At 36.4% G+C, this 19,270-nt stretch overlaps 1 protein-coding gene across 38 annotated transcripts in view; it reads left to right on the top strand.

Moving 5' to 3' along the window:
* Window positions 1-16,660, top strand: part of LOC136834094 (heterogeneous nuclear ribonucleoprotein R-like) — a 711,768-nt gene extending 695,108 nt beyond the window's left edge. For 16 of the 38 annotated variants that reach the window (XR_010851700.1, XM_067096389.1, XM_067096385.1 and 13 more), the window contains 4 exons: window positions 13,260-13,330; window positions 14,314-14,456; window positions 15,594-15,759; window positions 15,988-16,660. Coding sequence is in view for 36 of the 38 variants with exons in the window: in XM_067096389.1 (XP_066952490.1) it covers window positions 13,260-13,330; window positions 14,314-14,456; window positions 15,594-15,759; window positions 15,988-16,187 (580 nt within the window). In the remaining 2 variants the exon portion in view is untranslated. Of the gene's footprint in view, window positions 1-13,259; window positions 13,911-14,313; window positions 14,457-15,593; window positions 15,887-15,972 lie in introns of those variants that run through there. The other 22 variants (XR_010851697.1, XM_067096484.1, XM_067096447.1 and 19 more) reach the window with 6 other exon arrangements.
* Window positions 16,661-19,270: the final 2,610 nt, after the last annotated feature.

The raw sequence follows: 19,270 nt of genomic DNA, 5'->3' as shown, positions 1-19,270 counted from the left end.
CCAAGTTGACCAAAGGTTGAAATTTTTTGTAGTCGACGTACGGTACGTCCACTCGGCACCCAACAGACAATTTTAGTCGACGTATGATACGTCCAATAGGCGTTTAAGGGTTAATTAGATACCATCAGGAGAGAAAGTACACGTTGAGGCGTCTTGCCAAGGATTATCACTATTGTCAGCGGTGGGTATAGGAGCCCCTATTATGTTTTGATCTAAAGTTTTGCAGTCTGAACTGGCCATTTTGTTGGTTCCGGTTGGAATTCTAACATTAAACCTTGTTTGGGCAGAATTTGTATCCACTCTCACTTTTCGGTTACAGAATGCAGTAACTTTACACTTTGGGGTGTACATGGCTGACTTGATTTCCTGCTAGGAATCATGTATTACGTCTGCTATATATTGCTGATCTGTGGCAAGGACATCTTTGATGTTACTCATAATTTCCTTTACGGAAGTGATCAAATGCCCCAAACTATGTATCCCTTTTGGGGTAGCTTGCATAATTGGACTGAGCATCAACAACTGAACTGTAACTACCTTTTACCCAGGAGGCTGAAGTCCCTCGGAAAATGTAGTCATTTCAATTGGGGTTAGGTGGATCCTAGTATCCCTTTAGGGGAAGGATCCTGTTCAGCCTGTGATAGTTGCATTGGGGATAGAATTCCTTCAGGAAGGTTTCTCCCATGATTAGCTGAAATTTGTGTCCCTGATCCTTCTGGGTTCAGCAATGCCATTTAAGTGGCAATGTCCACTTCATATTCCTTTGCAAGAATTTCACCCCCATGTGAAGGTTCCTCTGCTTCCTGCGCACAGTTAACCTGGGAAGTACAGGTAACTGATGTTACTGGGTTTTGGCCCAAACATAGATCTTGTTCTGAGAAAGGGTTAAATGTCTGCTGCCAGAGTTCTGCTGGAAAGATATAATCTCCCCCTTCCTCACCCCTACTGAACCCTAGGACCCATCAAGAGAGCTTAAAACAGACTGTTTCATCCTTAAAACTTGCTGCCAGGAGTATATACAAATTAAGCACATATCTGGTGACCAAGCACATTTTCCTTGTTTTTTACAAGAACTATGCTCTTGGCAGGTGGTATGGGCCATACCTACTGGCAAAAAGCGACCAGAGCGATTTGCTCTGGAACTCTTGAGCTGAGGCTCCTGCATAATGGTGGCCCAAGTTGTTATTGGAAAGTAGCTGGTATTAATTGTTTTTAATGATTGACACTTACGTAGTTCCCCATATAAGTAAGATATGCCACCTTACAGGTTAACTTGGTTACAAGTGTATAGTTGTAATATATATTATTAAATAACTATGTAAGGGTTTAGGTTAGACTTTACACCCGCACAGTATATGGCTGTATTATACAATGTTAGTCCTTTTGTAATGGCTATGAAATTTAATTCTAATTGTCTTGCCATTCAGACTAACTGCTGTGAACTAATTTGTTTAACTAACCGAAGCTACAGTTTGATATGGCTTAGGGTAATGTTTCTCATTGAAACTATGTTTAGCTAAGAATAGAAGATTTCTTTGAGAGTTCTCGCTTAACCTATTCTAGGCCACTGCCTATTTCTAGGTTTAAAAATTAAAAATATAAACTATACAGAAAAGAACCCTCTTATAACCTATTTTTTTGTTTTATGTGGCGTAGACTACCCTTTTATGTGAGATTCGGCCACTGCTATTTTAGGCTAAGTAGGATATTCCCTTAAAAGGGGCTTCCTACTTAATCTGGTTAGGATACTGCCAGCTTTAGGTTTATATCACCTTTAAGGATATAGGCTACGTAAAAACTCCACTAATATGTAGCCTTATAGATAGACTACCGAGTTGTAAAAACTAGGTTATCATGTTGTTAAGCCTATTGTACTGTTTATTTCTAATCCTAGGCTACTTGGTCTAAACTACTGGTTAGACCAATAACAGGGTATTTCTTAAATTGTTGTCCCATAGCTTAGCCTAGTATAGGGTATTGCCCAGACCAGATTAATTTAGGTCACTTAAATGTATAGGCTATATAAAAACAAACTTACTAATATGTAACCTTATAGTTAGGCTATCGTTTTTATCTACCCAGGTGGTTGTTTATATGTAGTTCTAGGCTATATGGTCTACTATATAAAACAGTAATTTACTAATGTGTAATCTTATAGTTAGGCTATCACTTACCTAATTTAGGGTATTGTCTAATCCAGATTATATAATTCACTTTTATGGGGATGGGTTTAACAAGTAGTTTTTACATAAAACACAACTACCTTAATATGTAGCCTTAAAGCTAGGGTACCATCTCTGCTTAAGTGTGCAGGCTATATAAAGGGAAAAATTTTTTTTAGCCTGTTACTATCTAATCCTAGGGTCGCTGGTGTAAACTAGGCTGCTGCCTAGGCCCATAACAAAGATTGCCTTAAACAGTTCTTACTTAGCTTAATTTAGGTTACTACCTAATCCAGGTTATTTATTTCACACTTAAGGATATGCAATCTGATTTAGGCTACTGCCTAGACTGTTGTAGTTATCTGAAAGGATTATCTATATTAATGATAAATTGTGGAACATTTCTCTTAGTTAAAACATCTAGATAGAATGACTTATTCTTCAAAACAATTTGCGCCCTTTACAATTAGCGATCATAAGTAAGTGCCGACCGTATGCTCGCAAGAAATGCTGATTTGCGGCTTTCACACAAATTAATTACCAGTTACACAGTTTAAAAGTAAAAATTTTAATTGGAACTTAAAAGAAGCAGTTAACTTTAGATTTTAGGTGTGTCCATGATCCTTGCTAGTGAAAACAGAGAATAAAAAGCTGAAATAAGGAGCGCTGGCTTTCAGTGAACTTTCTTCTCACTTGACCTGGAGAGTAATGGTTCCCTGATCTCGTGCCGGTCCGTTTGTAGACAATATGGTGGACACGCATGCACAATAGTCGCTTCTTGCAGGTTTTGACGGAAAACTGGGTCAGCTTCTCAGAAGATAAGGGAAAAAGCTCTTATCTTTAAGTCAATTGAATACTCCATCACTTGTTAGTGTTTATCATTACGACACAATACCTGGCAACAAGACCAGCTTAAAGAGTTTTTTTTATATTAGTCTGGTCACCATGGAGCTCTGGAAGACCATGGAAGGGTAACTCCTTGAAGACGAAACAAGCAACTACACTATCAAAATTTGCCCCTTTTTTTTTTTTTTTTTTTAATAGTGTTTCCTTACCATGAATTATGCCAGGTATTGCAACATTCACATTGCACTGTAGACTAAGCTCTTTCAATACAGTACTGTAGGTTATTTTTAACAACGTAATTCAGTAAGTTATTATTAATCTTCAGTTTATTATTATCATCACTGGTTTCTCATTCTGCCTTAAGGCCGCGTCGTAAACCGAAAAATCGTCGAAAATCGTAAAAAATCCAAAGAAAACCTTACTTATAATGCTTTTGGTGCCTTGAAAATGATGTAAACTGCATTTTTATTGTTTTTCATCAGAAAACCTCCAAATTTTTATTCTGCCGTTTTGGAGCCATATTTCTTCTGTCAGATCGGTGTCCTAAGCGTCGTAACCCCAGAACATGCGTTGTAAACCGGGAAATAATTTCTGATGAATATGTTTAAAAAGCATCGTAACCTCAGAACGTCGTAAGCTGGACCCGTTGTAAACCGGGGACTGCCTGTACATACAAACTGTAATTCATTTCAAGAACACTACTAAAAAGTAATTACTAGTAATCATTTTCAGTTTTATTGGAATTATTGAGTTTTCATTTCACCTCATAATATCATGGAAGCTTTACTTGTGTGTGTGTGTGTGGGATTACATCTACATGTGGCATTTCATCAATGGTGATGTTACCATTTACCTTTTTTTTTTTCTCTCTACTTGATTCTAATATTATCACACACATCTTAGCAGTACACAAGAGGATATTTGATCACTTTTATATATTTCAACTCAAATGTAATGTTCACATTCACTGTAAAATATTAATTGAAAAAAATGTTTAAACTGTTACAAAAAAAACTTTATATCTTGTCTCCCTTCTTCAACCAAAGGGAAGCACTGTGCATGTGTGCACACACTTGGGGATATTGAATGCATTTCTCTCTCTTTGGGGTTGTAATTTTATTAATTTTTTTTATGCAGTAGAATTATGAAAAAACACATGAAAATAAGAAATGAGAACTCTCTTTATGTCATGCTTTGATCAATTGATTACAAGTTATAGTGCAGTACTGTATTATCCTTTGATAAGGTGTGGAAAAAGCATAAGTGTAGAAATCATGAAACAAAAAGTTCATCAGAGTCAAACACCTGCCTACCCCCTTTCCTTCCATCCCACAGTGCATTCCTACCCCCTTCTAGCCAGGGAAACTCCTTCCCCTGGCCACCAACCTTCCAAAACAACCCTTCCTCATCCTCCTCCTTTTTCTTCTTCTTAGTCTGTTTTTGGATGTAAGCAGTGTTACCAGCATTTCCTTTTACATACACTGTTTGCCTACCATCAGAGAGCAGGTTTTTTTTTTTTTTTTTTCTCCCAAATGTTTTGAAATTAATATGTATATCTTTGGTCCGGTTGTGTCCAGATATATTCATCCAGATAACAGAGAGATTACTGTATTTAGTTCAGTGGCAACTGGGAACAGCCAAGTCCCCACTCCATTCTAATTAGCAAACATCTGAGGCATAATGCCATGTAAGGAAAGGATTGGAAAATCTCTATTCTAAAGCAGGATTGTAAAAAAAAAAAAAAACATTATCTTTTACTGAGAGCCACTTGAATGAGACAGCCAAAGGAGCTGAATTCTTTTTAGAAAGTTCTTCAAACATTATCTAATTGTCAGCTTATAAAAGAGAGGGTATATCATGTTTTAGAAACTAATAATAGCGCATTCTTTTAACTAGCAACTCATGTAAATGACTTAGAAAGGGATTTTACCAGTCTATCCCCCCCACAACATTATACACTAGATAATCTGTACACTCACCGAGCCCACATGTTCTTGAGATATTGGTACTGGGGAATTTGGCAAACTTTGATGAAATCAGGTGCTGCTTAGTTTTGTTTTGTATAAATTAAGAAACAAATGCATGGAACTCTTCAAATTAATACATCACAAGTGTGCATAACATTAGACAAACCCTGTCCTAGATATAAGAATCTGCCAGGTAGGATAATCCTTATAATTCTGAGAGACTGGCAAGTTTTTAATTTGACAGCGATAGGGAAACTGAAAACTCATCCGAAATAATTGTGGTAGAACAGTCTAATAAATTCTCTCAAACCTAAAACCAAGCAGGGGAAAACAAGGTGGTAGAGAATTTTCAAAGTGACCCAAAGCAGTAACGTTCATATGTATGCAAAGCTCAAAAGTGAAGAGTGGAATTGGCCCTCTCAAAGTAAGTGGATCACCTATATGTACTTATTATTGGCTGAAGTACCTCTTTACATACACACAACACTTCGTGACAAATCAGAGGGTAATGGCAACCAAAAACAACCGAGACCTCAATCCTTTCTATTAGCAAATATAAGAGGCAAATGTCAAACAAGGGAATGTTGGGAAAAAAAGAATTGCAAAAGAGAAAATGACGGGTTGATACCTTTACTGAGTCACTTTGATGAGAGCAAAAGAAGCTGAATTCTTCTGAGAAGGTAATTCAAGTAATCCAATTGTGTCAGATGACAAAAGTGACAGTATATCTTATATCATAGAAGTAAATAACATCACATGCTTTTACCTAGCAATTTATGTAAATGCATTGAATCTTGTTCTTTTACTAGGATATCTCCCCCTCCACAGCTTATGGAACAGTTAACTGCACAGTATCTCGACTGTTATGTATCAGTCAATGTATCTGAACTCTTTATGTATCAACCCAAACATATTAAATAATAAGTCAGGCAAGTTCCTGGATATCCAGTTAAACCTTAAACGCCAAGCCTCTATTTACAAAAGTGTCTGCCGTATGCCGGCGGGGTTTGGGAGTTACCACCGAAGTGGCAAGAAAGTTTTTTTAAAAATATCACAGCACGCTTAGTTTTCAAGATTAAGAGTTCATTTTTGGCTCCTTTTTTTCTCATTGCCTGAAGTGTAGCATGCAACCATCAGAAATTAAAAAAAATATCATATATAAATATTGGAATATATGACCGCAAAAAAAAAAATTTTTCATATATAATTGTATACAAATCGCGCTGTGAGCAAAACGGTTAAAGCTAATGAGCTATTTTTTTTTTCATTGTATTGCACACTGAATTGTGATGATTTTGGTATATAACAAATTGTAAAGCAATCAAAGCAACACAGAGAAAATATTATCACAAAATGATGCATGAATTCGTAATGTGGACATAAAAAAGTTTTTTCAGAAATTCACCATAAATCGAAATATTGTGCTAGAGACTTACTGTTTGTTGAAAATGAAGGTAAATGATTGAATATTACTAGAATGTAAGAGTTTTAGCTTACAATTGCATTTTTCAACCATTTTGGTCGAGTCAAAGTTGACTAAAGGTTGAAATTTCGGCACTTATCGTGATTTAGATGAAAATATTTCAAAATTGATAAAAGCTACAACCATAAGTTATTTTTTTTTGTAATTTACATGAAATTCCGCACATTTTCACATATAAAACATTATGTAACGGCTAATATAAAACAGTGCAAAAATTACGACAAAGTGACCAAAGAATTTCTGAGATTTTCAGCAGAGTTAGCGAGCTCGGACGTAAGGAAAAAGTTTTTTCAAAAATTCACCATAAATCGAAATATCGTGCTAGAGACTTCTCGTTTGTTGCAAAATGAAGGTAAATGATTGAATATTACTAGAATGTAAGAGTTTTAGCTTACAATTGCATTTTTCTACCATTTCGGTCAAGTCAAAGTTGACCGAAGGTTGAAATTTTGGCACTTATCGTGATTTATATGAAAATATGTCGAAATTGATAAAAGCTACAACCATGAGTTAATTTTGGTTGCATTCTACATGAAATTGTGCACATTTTCATATATAAAACTTTCTGTAATGGCTAATATAAAACTGTGCAAAAATTACGACAGTGACTAAAGAATTTCTGAGATTGTAAGAGCCTGACGCCGTCTCTTTCAAACACGTGTGTTCGTCGTCCATAGGAGTGGCGAGATGTTTGGCGTCTTCACAAACAGAAACATACACACAGTTTGAAACAGAAGATTTGTTGGAACATTATGAGTACATGATTAGAATGCTTGCATGGCAATGCAAGTAGTGGTGTTTGTACATACATCAAGACAACAATGGTTAGGGAGAAACAGACGGAAATATTGTATGGTTGAAATCGCGTTCCTTTAGAGAAAGGAAACGAGATGCTCTTGTTGTCTTGTCCCACTCCGATGGACGACGAACACACACGTGTTTGGAGGAGACGGTGTCAGGCTCTTTCAAGATTTTCAGCAAAGTTAGAGCGGACATAAGGAAAAAGTTTTTTCAAAAATTCACCATAAATCGAGATATTGTGCTAGAGACTTCTCGTTTGTTGCAAATTGAAGGTAAATGATTGAATATAACTAGAATGCAAGAGTTTTAGCTTACAATTGCATTTTTCAACCATTTCGTTCGAGTCAAAGTTGACCGAAGGTTGAAATTTCGGCACTTATGATTTATATGAAAATATGTCAAAATTGATAAAAGCTATAACCATGAGTTATTTTTTGTTGTATTTTACATGAAATTGCGCACATTTTCATATATAAATCTTGATGTAAAGGCTAATACAAAATAGTGCAAAAATTACAACAAAGTGACTAAAGAATTTCTGAGATTTTCAGCAGAGTTAGCGCATAGGACATAAGGAAAAAGTTTTTTCCAAAATTCACCATAAATCGAAATATTGTGCTAGGGACTTCTCGTTTGTTGCAAAATGAAGGTAAATGATTGAATATTACTAGAATGTAAGAGTTTTAGCATTCAATTGCATTTTTCGACCATTTCGGTCGAGTCAAATTTGACCGAAGGTTGAAATTTTGGCACTTATCATGATTTATATGAAAATATGTCAAAATTGATAAAAGCTACAACTATGATTTATCTTTTGTTGTATTCTACATGAAATTGCACACATTTTCATATATAAAACTTTTTGTAAAGGCTAATAGACAACTGTGCAAAAATTATGACAAAGTGACTAAAGAATTTCTGAGATTTTCAGCAGAGTTAGCTGATGCTTTCTTTTGGGATAAGAAAGAAATTTGCGCATGCGCAGCTGGGTCACGCTTGTAAACAAAACAACAGCGTGATCCGTGAACTCCCAGCATCCCTCAAGGCGCGTGATTTGAAATTTTTCGCAGACGAGGCCTAAAAGTATTTTTCCGCAAATATTTAAAAAAACTTTTTGTAGTCGACGTATTTTACGTCCACTTGGCACCTGACAGACAACTTTTGTCGACGTAAAATATGTCCAGTCGTCGTTAAAGGGTTAAATGAGCCTCTCTATGTACATGCATATGTGTGTGTGTGTGAACTTCCACCCAATGTAATGCTCTGACAATTTTACAAAACCTATGGTGCTGTATCTACAGTTGCCAATGTATGCAAAATGTCTCTTCTCCCCTCTTCGCCTTCCAACTCTCACCCACAGTCACTCCCTTTATTTCCTTTCCTTTGAATGCCTTAAAGAAAAGTGACAACAGCTGCAGCAATACCCCTAGAATACCCCCACCAACCCTTCAAATGACACCCAGCAGTGGACCCCCCTCTCCAACCTGATGTCGATCGTACTGTTCAAAATTCTCCATCATTCATCTCAGCATTATCCCTCTCCCTTTTCTAATCCTGTTCAGTTCCTCGCTGGGTGAGCGGCTTCCGTTCTCAACTACCACTCTGTTGGTCGTGAGTTCGAATCTCCGAGCGGCCAGTGAAGAACGAGGAATTTGTTTCTGGTGATAGAAATTCATTTCTCGGTATAATGTGGTTCAGATTCCACAATAAGCTGTAGGTCCCGTTGCTAGGTAACCAATTGGTTCTTAGCCACGTAAAAATAAATTTAATCCTTTGGGCCAGCCTTAGGAGAGCTGTTAATCAGCTCAGTGGTCTGGTTAAACTAAGATATACGTAGCGTCATGCCTGTCCTAACCTGTGTTCCTCATTGGACGGGTGGGTATCATTCTCAGCTAGCACTCTGCTGGTCCCACATTCGATTTTCTGACCGGCCAATGAAGAATTAGAGGAATTTATTTCTGGTGATAGAAGTTCATTTCTCGTTATAATGTGGTTCGGATTTCACAATAAGCTCTAGGTCCCGTTGCTAGGTAACCAGTTGGTTCTTAGCCACGTAAAATAAATCTAATCCTTCGGGCCAGCCCTAGGAGAGCTGTTCATCAACTCAGTGGTCTGGTTAAACTAAGGTATACTTAACTTTAACTGTCCTAACCATCTCCCCTCACCTTTATTATCCATTTCCCTAACTCCTATAACATACAAAATCCATCAAGAACTCATAATGCCATTCCTTTGTACAAGTCTTTTACAAACATACTTGTATCTGCATGGTATGGGATTTATAAACTTTATTTCATGCATTTTATTGCCAGTTTTTCAAGGAAAGATTAAAGATTTTTGTGTAGTATAGAAATATACAAAGATCAAATTGTCTTGGATACAAAGCTTTATTACCCCGCCAGTCAAATGAAGTTCTGTTTGCATTCATAACTAATTTTTTCCGTATTTATGATGAAGTTTTTGCATTACCTTACAGACTTTTAAGTTTTATCATCATTCAGTGCTAATCACTGTCAACTAACAACAATGTTGGATACGTAAGCTAACTTTGCTGGACTTCCAAACAAATTGAACTTGCTAATGAGTTCTCAGATTAGAACTTGAGTATCTAAAGGACTACCTGTATTTTCAAAACAACAAAGGCTTATTTTTCAAGTACCATATGGGAAACTTCAGAGAAATCCATATATCAGAGGACTGGTATAAAGAGAATATATTTTAAAGTTTTAACTAAGGGTTACCTTGATGAAACCACATAAGAAGCTGAATTGTCTAATTGTGATGAACAAAAGGGAGGAGTTATATATATACAAAATATTACCCAGAGAAACTGTAACTGTCATTCACTGAATAATTCTTGTAATCAAATTAACATTGCCTCCTTAACAGCATACTGTATTGCCCTTTGCCACATATAGCCCAGGCTATCTGTACACTGGCCTGTCATTACTTCAGTTTTTAAAATCAGTGTAAACATAACAGTATCAGAATGAATTACTGCTTATAATGGTGCAGGGTGACTAAATTTAATGACACAAAAGAAGAGGAGTAGGTGTCCCTTTGCATGGTGATGTGCCTGAAACTAGAATGGTCAACATATTGATGTCATTTTCACAAATAACTATTAACTTGGTCTTCAGTCTGCAGAAGACCAACTAGGTTGAAAGAAATTATTTCAAAAGCTCACACACCTTTATATAAATTCTCTTCTAGATATGAAGATCCACAGGCAGGGTAAGTTACAGTCTCTTATTGGGAAGTCTCATGTTGACAGAGAAAATGTAAAAATTTAAGATGGACTCCCCTGCATTGTGGCCTAAGAATAGTCTGTGAATTGCAGGGTATTGAAATAAGTTTTATTACAGTACAGTTGAATCTGATTGCCAAACCAAGGGAAAGTAGATAGAGAGAGCTAACCAGTTTTTCATAATGCACACAAACATCAGTGAAAAGTGTCAATGGCCCCCTGCAAAGTAAATGGCCAAACTATGTCCCTGCCATGTTTGTAAATGTAGGCATAAAAGGAACTATAACAAAAATCCTTGGCAAATATTGAGTTAGCAAAAACCTTTGAAACATGCCATCGCCTGTTCAGTAACAAAAGTCAAGAATGAAAGGTTTCTGTCTGAATCTGTCAGCCTTATAACTTAACATCCCACCCTATAACTATCTCCCAAAGTCATACCAACCTAACATCACTAATATCTCTCCCTATCAAGTTAAATAAGAAAATCTTAAGGAAACCAGTCCTTAAACCTTTCACCAATAATGAATTCTTCCCAACTAGCCAACATAACTTTATACAGCTAATCAACCAGTCAATAGTAGTCAGAATCCTAGAATGAGACAGTAAAATCCTCACTGTTTTCGTACAGTACAGGGCTGTAGACTTAGGCCAGGTGTTGAATGCAATGTGAAAAACTCAAGTAAAAGCTGATAGGTAGGTGATCTGTGGGGTCATGTCTGCACAATTTCCACTCATACCTAACACACAATAAAGTATCAGGTAATGGAGCAATATCCAAACCAAACTTGTCGTATCATGTGCCTCACTATGAATAGTTGTAGATCCTGTTCTCTTAGTTATCTTGATTAACAATACTGATAACAGTGTGCAAATGTCATGGATATCTTGGTTTGGTAACAATTTTTATGTCAACTATATCAAACTCATGAGGAAACTTATAGGAGTTTCAAAGTAAATGATATTATCTGCTTTATCCTTGGCAAAGAGAAACATGACTTTTAATTTTGGCAGATTTTTAATACAGTTTACTAAGAAATCACAAAAAGTTTATTTCTTTATGTGTAAAAAAAAAAAAAAAATTATCAAGCACCAAGTGAAAAACCTGCAAGTTACCTCCCAATAGTTTACCTCCCAAAACACAACATGGTTCAAGCATATTGACAGAATCCTAGCTATCATAAGCAGTTGGCGTGGATACAGAGATAGTTTTCAGATAGAGGTCAGTAGTATTTGCAGACTGAACATTAGGTAGATCTGTTACAGTCTGTATGGTTTCTACTTGCTATTACCAATTAGGTTACTTAGGTGTGTTATGTAATATCTTGAAAAAGAAAACTTGCATACTTCACTTACTGTGCTAAACTGAAGACTTTGCAACTGAGTAGCATCCAGTATAGACCTGAATGCTATAAAATTTTTTTTTGCAAATAAAAAGAGGCTCGGTTTCAAGTCGGTCAATGCACCTAAACCATTTTCCTTGAATTGGTGTCGGTGCTCACTACCACATCCTATCATATCCAGCTGAGGTTGCCCATGCTGCATCTCAAACCACAAATGAAATAGTACACAAATTAATTTAAGCTAAAGTTAGACAAATTTGCGGGTAACCTGTTGGAGAGCCAAGATACAATGTCTCAGTTTATTTGTCAATTCTTTACATAGGGCCCAATCCTAAGTCAGTGCGACCCCATGTCATTGCTTTAAATGACTAATAAACAATACCAAAGTCGTGTAGGAGAGAGGCTGTGATGAGGTAACTCTCATACTCAGCAATTGCAGAAAGTGTGAAGTAAAAGAAAAACCTTATATAGTTTGTTTGATAATTCTGTCTCCACTTGAAAATTTTTAGCCATATTTTATTGGCACGTCCAGATCATTCTTGCCATTTAGTCACCTTCGTCCAAATGGCTCCTTTGGTTTATCTCAAGTTAAAAACATACATATGGCACCAGCTTTTCAGTAGTATTCAAATATCTCCCTAGTGTGCACCTGGCTATCAGTGGGTAATGCTTAGTTACAGCCTCTCAGACTTTTTGCTATTGATGTAAAGAAAATAACCATTTTGAGGAATTTTGTGCAAGATGCAAAGATCTTGATAATGCTTTTGACATCCAGACTGAGACCAATGTCACTACTACTATTACTTCTTGGGGTCCATTAAGCATTACTGCTTATGGTGCATACACATCTCTACCTTCACCAACACAACAAATTTTTGACTGGACAAGATTTTGTTCCTGGGCCACTTTCTTCCTATTCATTTATTTTGCTTTGGTATAAATCACACTTCATATAGGTTGAATAAAGGATAAGAAGTTTTCCAATTTTGCTCTTCCCTCTTTTGTATTTTTCTGTATTATTAATTGGTATTTAAAAGATGATAAAAGTTAATTGGAACTGTTTTATGAGTGATAGTAAGCCAATTTTTCTTTGTGCATTAATGTATTTCCCATCTTTCCACTTAAATTTAAATGGTTATGTCTTTATTTCATTTATTGACATGCATGTCCCTTTTTTGGTTAATTGTTGAATGCAATAGAGAATACATACCGCTGTTGTGATGACTTACTTCATTTTGTGTTATCCCCTTGCACATTTTCTTAAATAATTTGTATTTTTTATTGTGAGTGTAGATATTAATTTTTTTGTATATATGCATGGAAAATAGCTTACTGTTTGTGATAAAATTTTGTTTTATGTTCTAGCATGTTTTTAACTTATGTTTTAGCATAAACTCCCTTGTTCTTTTTCAGGATGCCTGTACCCCCAGCCATGCTGCGTGGTGGGCGGGGCGGGGGTCGAGGGGGCGGCCGCAGTGATTATGGTAAGTGGTGGAACTATTACAACTATTACTGGGGCCCAAGACCGCAAAAGAATACTGGATATAATTATTATTGGAATAATTATTCCTGGTATTATTAGTTTTTTCGGGACCATACAGCAAAGTGTAATTTTATTAAACGATGGTGCTGAGTTGTATATATGTGACTGTCCCAGTGATAACATTGAGCTGCTTGTTTATATTGCCAAGTATGAATATTGTACAATGGATCTCACTCCTTTCAGTGGAGTGCCAGTGCTCCTGTTAATAGCCACTGTTGACAAGCTCTACTTAAGAAATTATTTTTTTTGACAAACGATAGATTTTAGAGATATAAGGTACATGGACAAGCCCCCTCATATATTAATAACTGGATTTAGATAAATTTGAGGTTTAAATATGAAAATGAAAAAATTAAATGCTCCAGTATTCAATGTTGCATGGATTGGCTTTGTTTTGTTTCATTTAATTTTTGTTATTGGCATATTTGCTAAGATTATTGATGTATGAACTTTGTTAAACTAAATTCAAAGACTTGCCCTGTATCATAATATATGATAAGAATAAACTAGTTTTGATGGAATGGAGCTCTTCTTCCCTTCAACATCATCATCAGCAACAACAACAACAACTCCCCCTGGCCCCCCCCCCAATTGCTATTTACAGAGGTACCTTGTATCATTGGTTCCTTTGGAAGTGCAGTTGTCTTTCTTTTAGAAACTTTGGCTTAGCTCAGGCCCTGTGCCTTCTTTTAGTTCCAAGTATCGTGTACAAACTTGTTTAGTATTTGATTGCCCTCAGTGGTCATATTTTTACATAATTTTTTGGTTGTTGTGTTTGGTTTTATTTTGTTTATTTTTTTATTATTAGTTCTTCCCGGCATGCTTTCTTTAGTATGTAAAAAGTAAAAAAGAAATTGGTGTTTTTAAAAAATTAAATTTCATTGTTTGAGCTATCACAACAACATCATTTGGTATTATTTCTAGATTATGATTACGACTATTATGGTTATGGCGATTATCAAGGTGGCTACAGTGACCCGTATTACGACGACTATTATCGATATGAAGAATACTATTATGATTACTCCCCTCATCCTATGGGGCGTGGTCGCACCAAATCAGTACCGGTGGGTCCCAGTGTCCATTCTCAGTTACTGTAGTATTGACGTGGCCTCACACTCCATACGATTGCCTAAATAAGAGCGTTTTTTTTTTATTTCTTTTATTCAAATATTTGAAAGTAACCTACTCTGAAATTATCCGATCTCAGTTCCAGTTTTTCCCTCATTTTGTGTGCATGACCAGTGACTATTTGTTCATAATACTTTGAAAGAGAAAAAGAGCATGATACTAAATAAATTTATACTTTTCATGGCAATTTTTTTCCTGAGGAACATATATATATATTTACTGTATAGAACCTTATCTTTGATCAATTCCTTGAGTTTTGTTTTATGTATCAATTTTTTTCTTTTATTTTATATTTAAAATCTGTCAGTATGGATAAGTGGGAGTTTTAATAGATGACCTCTTCTATGCAAATATCTTAAGTAATTATCCAAACAAGCAAATCTTTCCCCATTTAAGATCTCAAAAAAGAAAAATAAAATAACAGTAATAGAATGACCATGTACTGTATTGTGTGCCTGATTTGTTTGAGATAGGGAAAAGCTAGCGTGTAAGAGCTATGGAAGTGTGAGGCCACGTTTGGTTGGGTCCCATGCCTGAGCCAGCATTCCAGCAGCTCTGGGCTATGGTGGCTAAAACATGGCCGGGAAGAAGGTTTAAATTGAAATTCACAAATATATGGTGTTGAATTATGATATACTGCAAATAGCAGCCCAGCAACTTTATTCATTCAAAATTCTTGGTACCGCGACCCCGTGCTGTGCCATTCCTGGTGCTAACTTGCCCCCAGTGACCCCTAGAACCCCGTCATGCATCTCACCTCTGGCTCAGGGATGGTGACTCCGTACTTTGCTTTAGTGTAATAGAGCCTATTGAAGCTTGCTCTGCAATCTTTTATATTTTCTAATCGTTGAGAGGTTTCAAATTTATCTTGTTGACTGCTACTACTACTATTTCTACTTCTATTACTATTTTTCCCATTACTAAACTATTACTACAATTTCGACTTAACACTACTACTACTGTTATTTTCACTTAATACTACTACTACTATTACTACTGTTATTTTCACTTTACAACTACTACATTTTGTGTCGGTAGCTTGATCACTGATGGGGGTTGCCTTGTGCTTTCAGGCTGGCCGTGGGTATGGTATGGCGAGCCGTGGCCGCGGCGCTGGCCCCTCCCCCCGTGGGGGCCGGGGTATGGTGCCCCGAGGGGGGGCCATGGGGGGGCGTATGACTCGGCCGCCGCGCGCGGGGCAGGGGTTCAGAGGGTCCGCCAGGGGGGCAAATCTAGCAGGTGAGTCTTGAGCCGTCACTCCCTTGTATCTTGTGCCTACACCACCAACACTTAAAAGATCATTTTTCATAAGTGTGCCATCAGTTAAGTAAAAAAAAGTAAAAAAGGAAAAGAAAAGAAAAAAAAAGGAAATTAAGAAAATTAGGCTTGGGGAAAGCCCATGATGAATATAATTCTTCCATTATAGAGATCAGTCAGATAAGTGAGATGAAGCTTGATCCATTACAGGTAAAAGAAAGTTGGATGGCGGGCACCAGAACGAGGGGGACTCAAAGAGACGGTTCCAGAACACCGGTGCTAGCTGGGGGAACCAGCCTATCCCACAGCAGCCGCTGAACTCATACAGTGGGGCCAACGGCAGCAAGTACGGCGGGGCAGGCGGGGACCAGCAATGGTACCACGACAGCTATCCACAGTCGTGGAGCTGAGGTGTAAGCGGGTGGGCCGCCAGCACCAGGTGTAGAGGGTGGGGCGAGGGAAAGGAGGGGCACTACTCCATCAAATACACCGTGTTGGTCTGTCTAGAGATGCCTTAATTGCTTGAGGTGTAAATGGACATTCCTGCCAAAGTATGTTTGGGAGAAGTATCGGTGCTTCCACCAGATACAGGGCCTATGGATGATGGCCGCCCCACCAGTGCTGCGTCAGTGGGGATAGGAGAGGGCCTTCTTCCGATTCTCAGTCAAGCACTGCCTTGGCCGGGGGGGAGGGGCCGCATTCCACCCCACCAGTGAGACGAATGTACCTGAAAACATCTCCACCATACCCAAACCCACCAGGTCAGTTGGGTAATAAAACATAACTAAATCTTAGTAGAAGGAAGTCTCACAAGAGTGCTGCTCAAAATTTAAAATCACAATCCCTTGGAGCCAAAAAGCAAAAAATGAGAAGCAAAAGAAAACTAAATTAGACATTCTCTTAATCCAAGTGGTTATCCTAATGAGCAGGCTGTTTATTCCCGCTTACTTTTATGTTAATGCAATCTTCTTGTCTTTCAATAAAATCTTAAAAGAATAGTTCCCGTAATAAACCTGCAAAAAATGTCCAGCAGTTTGCCCCCCTAGTTCTGGAGACTAATCAATTCAGTGGAAATGGTTAGTAGAAAATAACTGCCCAAATTCCTGTATTAGATATTGTCATCATCAGAGCTACAACTGCAGTACCATTTCCTAATATTCAAGTGTGTCCATTAACAAGATTTTGCCTTCCTATTTCTTCATCAATATATATTGTAATTCATAAGGGGAAATTGCCAATGGAATTTTCTTATTTTATGGATCATTTCTGATTTATGTTATTTATGTTCTTCATGGAAAGCTATTTTGAAAGACCAAAAAAACTAAAAAGCAAAAAATATAAAAGGAAAAAAATACAAAAAAAAGTTGTAGCAACATCAGAACCTTCCATCCAGTTTGCCCCAACATTTTAATTATATATACATATATTTTTTCTCCCTCAAAACTTAAAAGGCGGTCCTGCATGCACATTTCAGTGACCACAATATTTTCTTTTGGTACTGTATCCCTAAATGCTGTGTCCACTGAATAACTCTTGAACCTTTTTGCTACTTGATTTGTAGTTCTTAGTTGGTATTAGCAGATGCTCAGTGCAAGATTGAATTTTAATTAAATCAATGCTCGTAAAGATATAATATTGGAATGTTGTCAGAAACCAATTCAATGGAACCTGGTAACTTTTAAGAATAACCCATATAGATGATATTTGAATTTGAAGCATGATTATTTCTTATGGATTTTCTTATGTGCTAATTAGAAACATCCATATTCGATGATTGTAGACTGATTGAAGTGATTGTTGTAGTATGATTGGTCATATTAATTCTTTTTTTTTTTTCATTATGATTATTTTCTCTTTTGTTTGAAACTTGTACATAACTGTATTCTGGAATGCAGATTGTTAACTCATTAGATTCACGTTGAAGGCGACCAGTGTATGAGAGACACACTGCCAGTCACAGGGAAAGATTTGGTGTGTTTGGATGACAAGAAGTTATCTGTGGTGGAGATTGGACCAACTGGCTGTGACTAATTTGAGAAGACTATGAGATGTAGAGTATATTGTACGTGTTATCTAGGGACTCTCAACGTGGAAGGGGGTCTGGAAGGCGAGGATGTCTCTCCTTGGCATTATCGTTGCTCCAGACTCCCAAGTCCTAAAGGACAGATTGTGGTTCCTGATGACAATTTGTTGTATTCATAGGTTAAGAATTTCTTGTGATAAGTAAACCAGAACTAGTTGATAGATGCTCTTTTTTTCTGAAGTATCATGAACATGATAATCCGACTGCACTTTCAATTGAAATAGTGCATAACTGTGTTATTTTATGGGCTTCAGTTTAAGCTGTATAATATTTTAAATGTTACCTTACTGTTTTTAAATTTATTTTAAGTTTATGTAGATCAAAAGAGATGTATTTCATGAATTTTTATCTTTCATATTCAAATGATTGGGTTTACTATATAAAGAGCTAAGGCTGATTAAATTCATGTACTGTAATGCTATGGCCAAGTCAACAATTTGAAGGTACTTATGGCTGTAGTAAAATTGAAAGGAACCCTCCTCAGTTTCTAGAATAGTGCTTGCCATTGATATATAAATAAATAAATATATAAATAAATATATATATGAAAATAATGCATATATACTCCCAAAACTTGAGGAGTATATCTGTATTGTAAATAAAAATACGTATATATTTACTGAGAATAAATACTTCCAGAGATCTGGTCTCCATATTTGTCTGACTGAAATCTTACTCTTTTTAGCCTATAATTTTTAGCTAATGACAGATGTGCATAGGGATTCTGCCACTTGTATATCAGCTACCATGATCATACATTGTTCTCTAATGGAAACCTTTGAAGTCATGTCTTTTCGAGTAATACAGAGTAACTGAGAGGTGAAAAGGATTTTAAAGAAATTATTGTCCATAACTGCATTATCGGGATATTCAGCTGAAAGTTTCATGATGATTACGTTACAGAGAGACCAGTTAATGAGTTTAAAACATAATTGTTAACCAAAGGCTGTATTTTTTGATATTGCAATGAAGTCTGTTTGTGGAATTATGGCTATTCCTTCTTAAAAGTAATTGAGGTTTAAATTATGTATGACAATATGTAATATTGTTAATAGCTTTAATAGTAGCTGTATACAAGCTTAGCCTTGATAGTATCTGGTAGATTCCTTGGTTAACATGATTTAAATGAATTTTGTATTTTACTGGAATTTTAATTCAGATGTTTTTAAAAAATGTTAATTTTATTTTGCTGTTCAATGTATTGTTGACACATCTGCCATGAAGCTGAGGTATTCAAAATCTCAGTAATGCATGTTAATGATGGTATTTACTATAAAGTAAGTCTTGAGATATGTTGGTGACCATAAGTCATTAACAGTACATTCATTGCATTACCATGTGATATATGCAACTTTATTGTAAATTAAAAATTGTGCTATAATGAATCATGATTTTCCCCTTGGTTTGCCA

Source organism: Macrobrachium rosenbergii, chromosome 4 (assembly GCF_040412425.1).
Source record: "Macrobrachium rosenbergii isolate ZJJX-2024 chromosome 4, ASM4041242v1, whole genome shotgun sequence".
Lineage (NCBI taxonomy): Eukaryota > Metazoa > Arthropoda > Malacostraca > Decapoda > Palaemonidae > Macrobrachium > Macrobrachium rosenbergii.
This window is presented reverse-complemented; position numbering and strand designations above follow the sequence as displayed.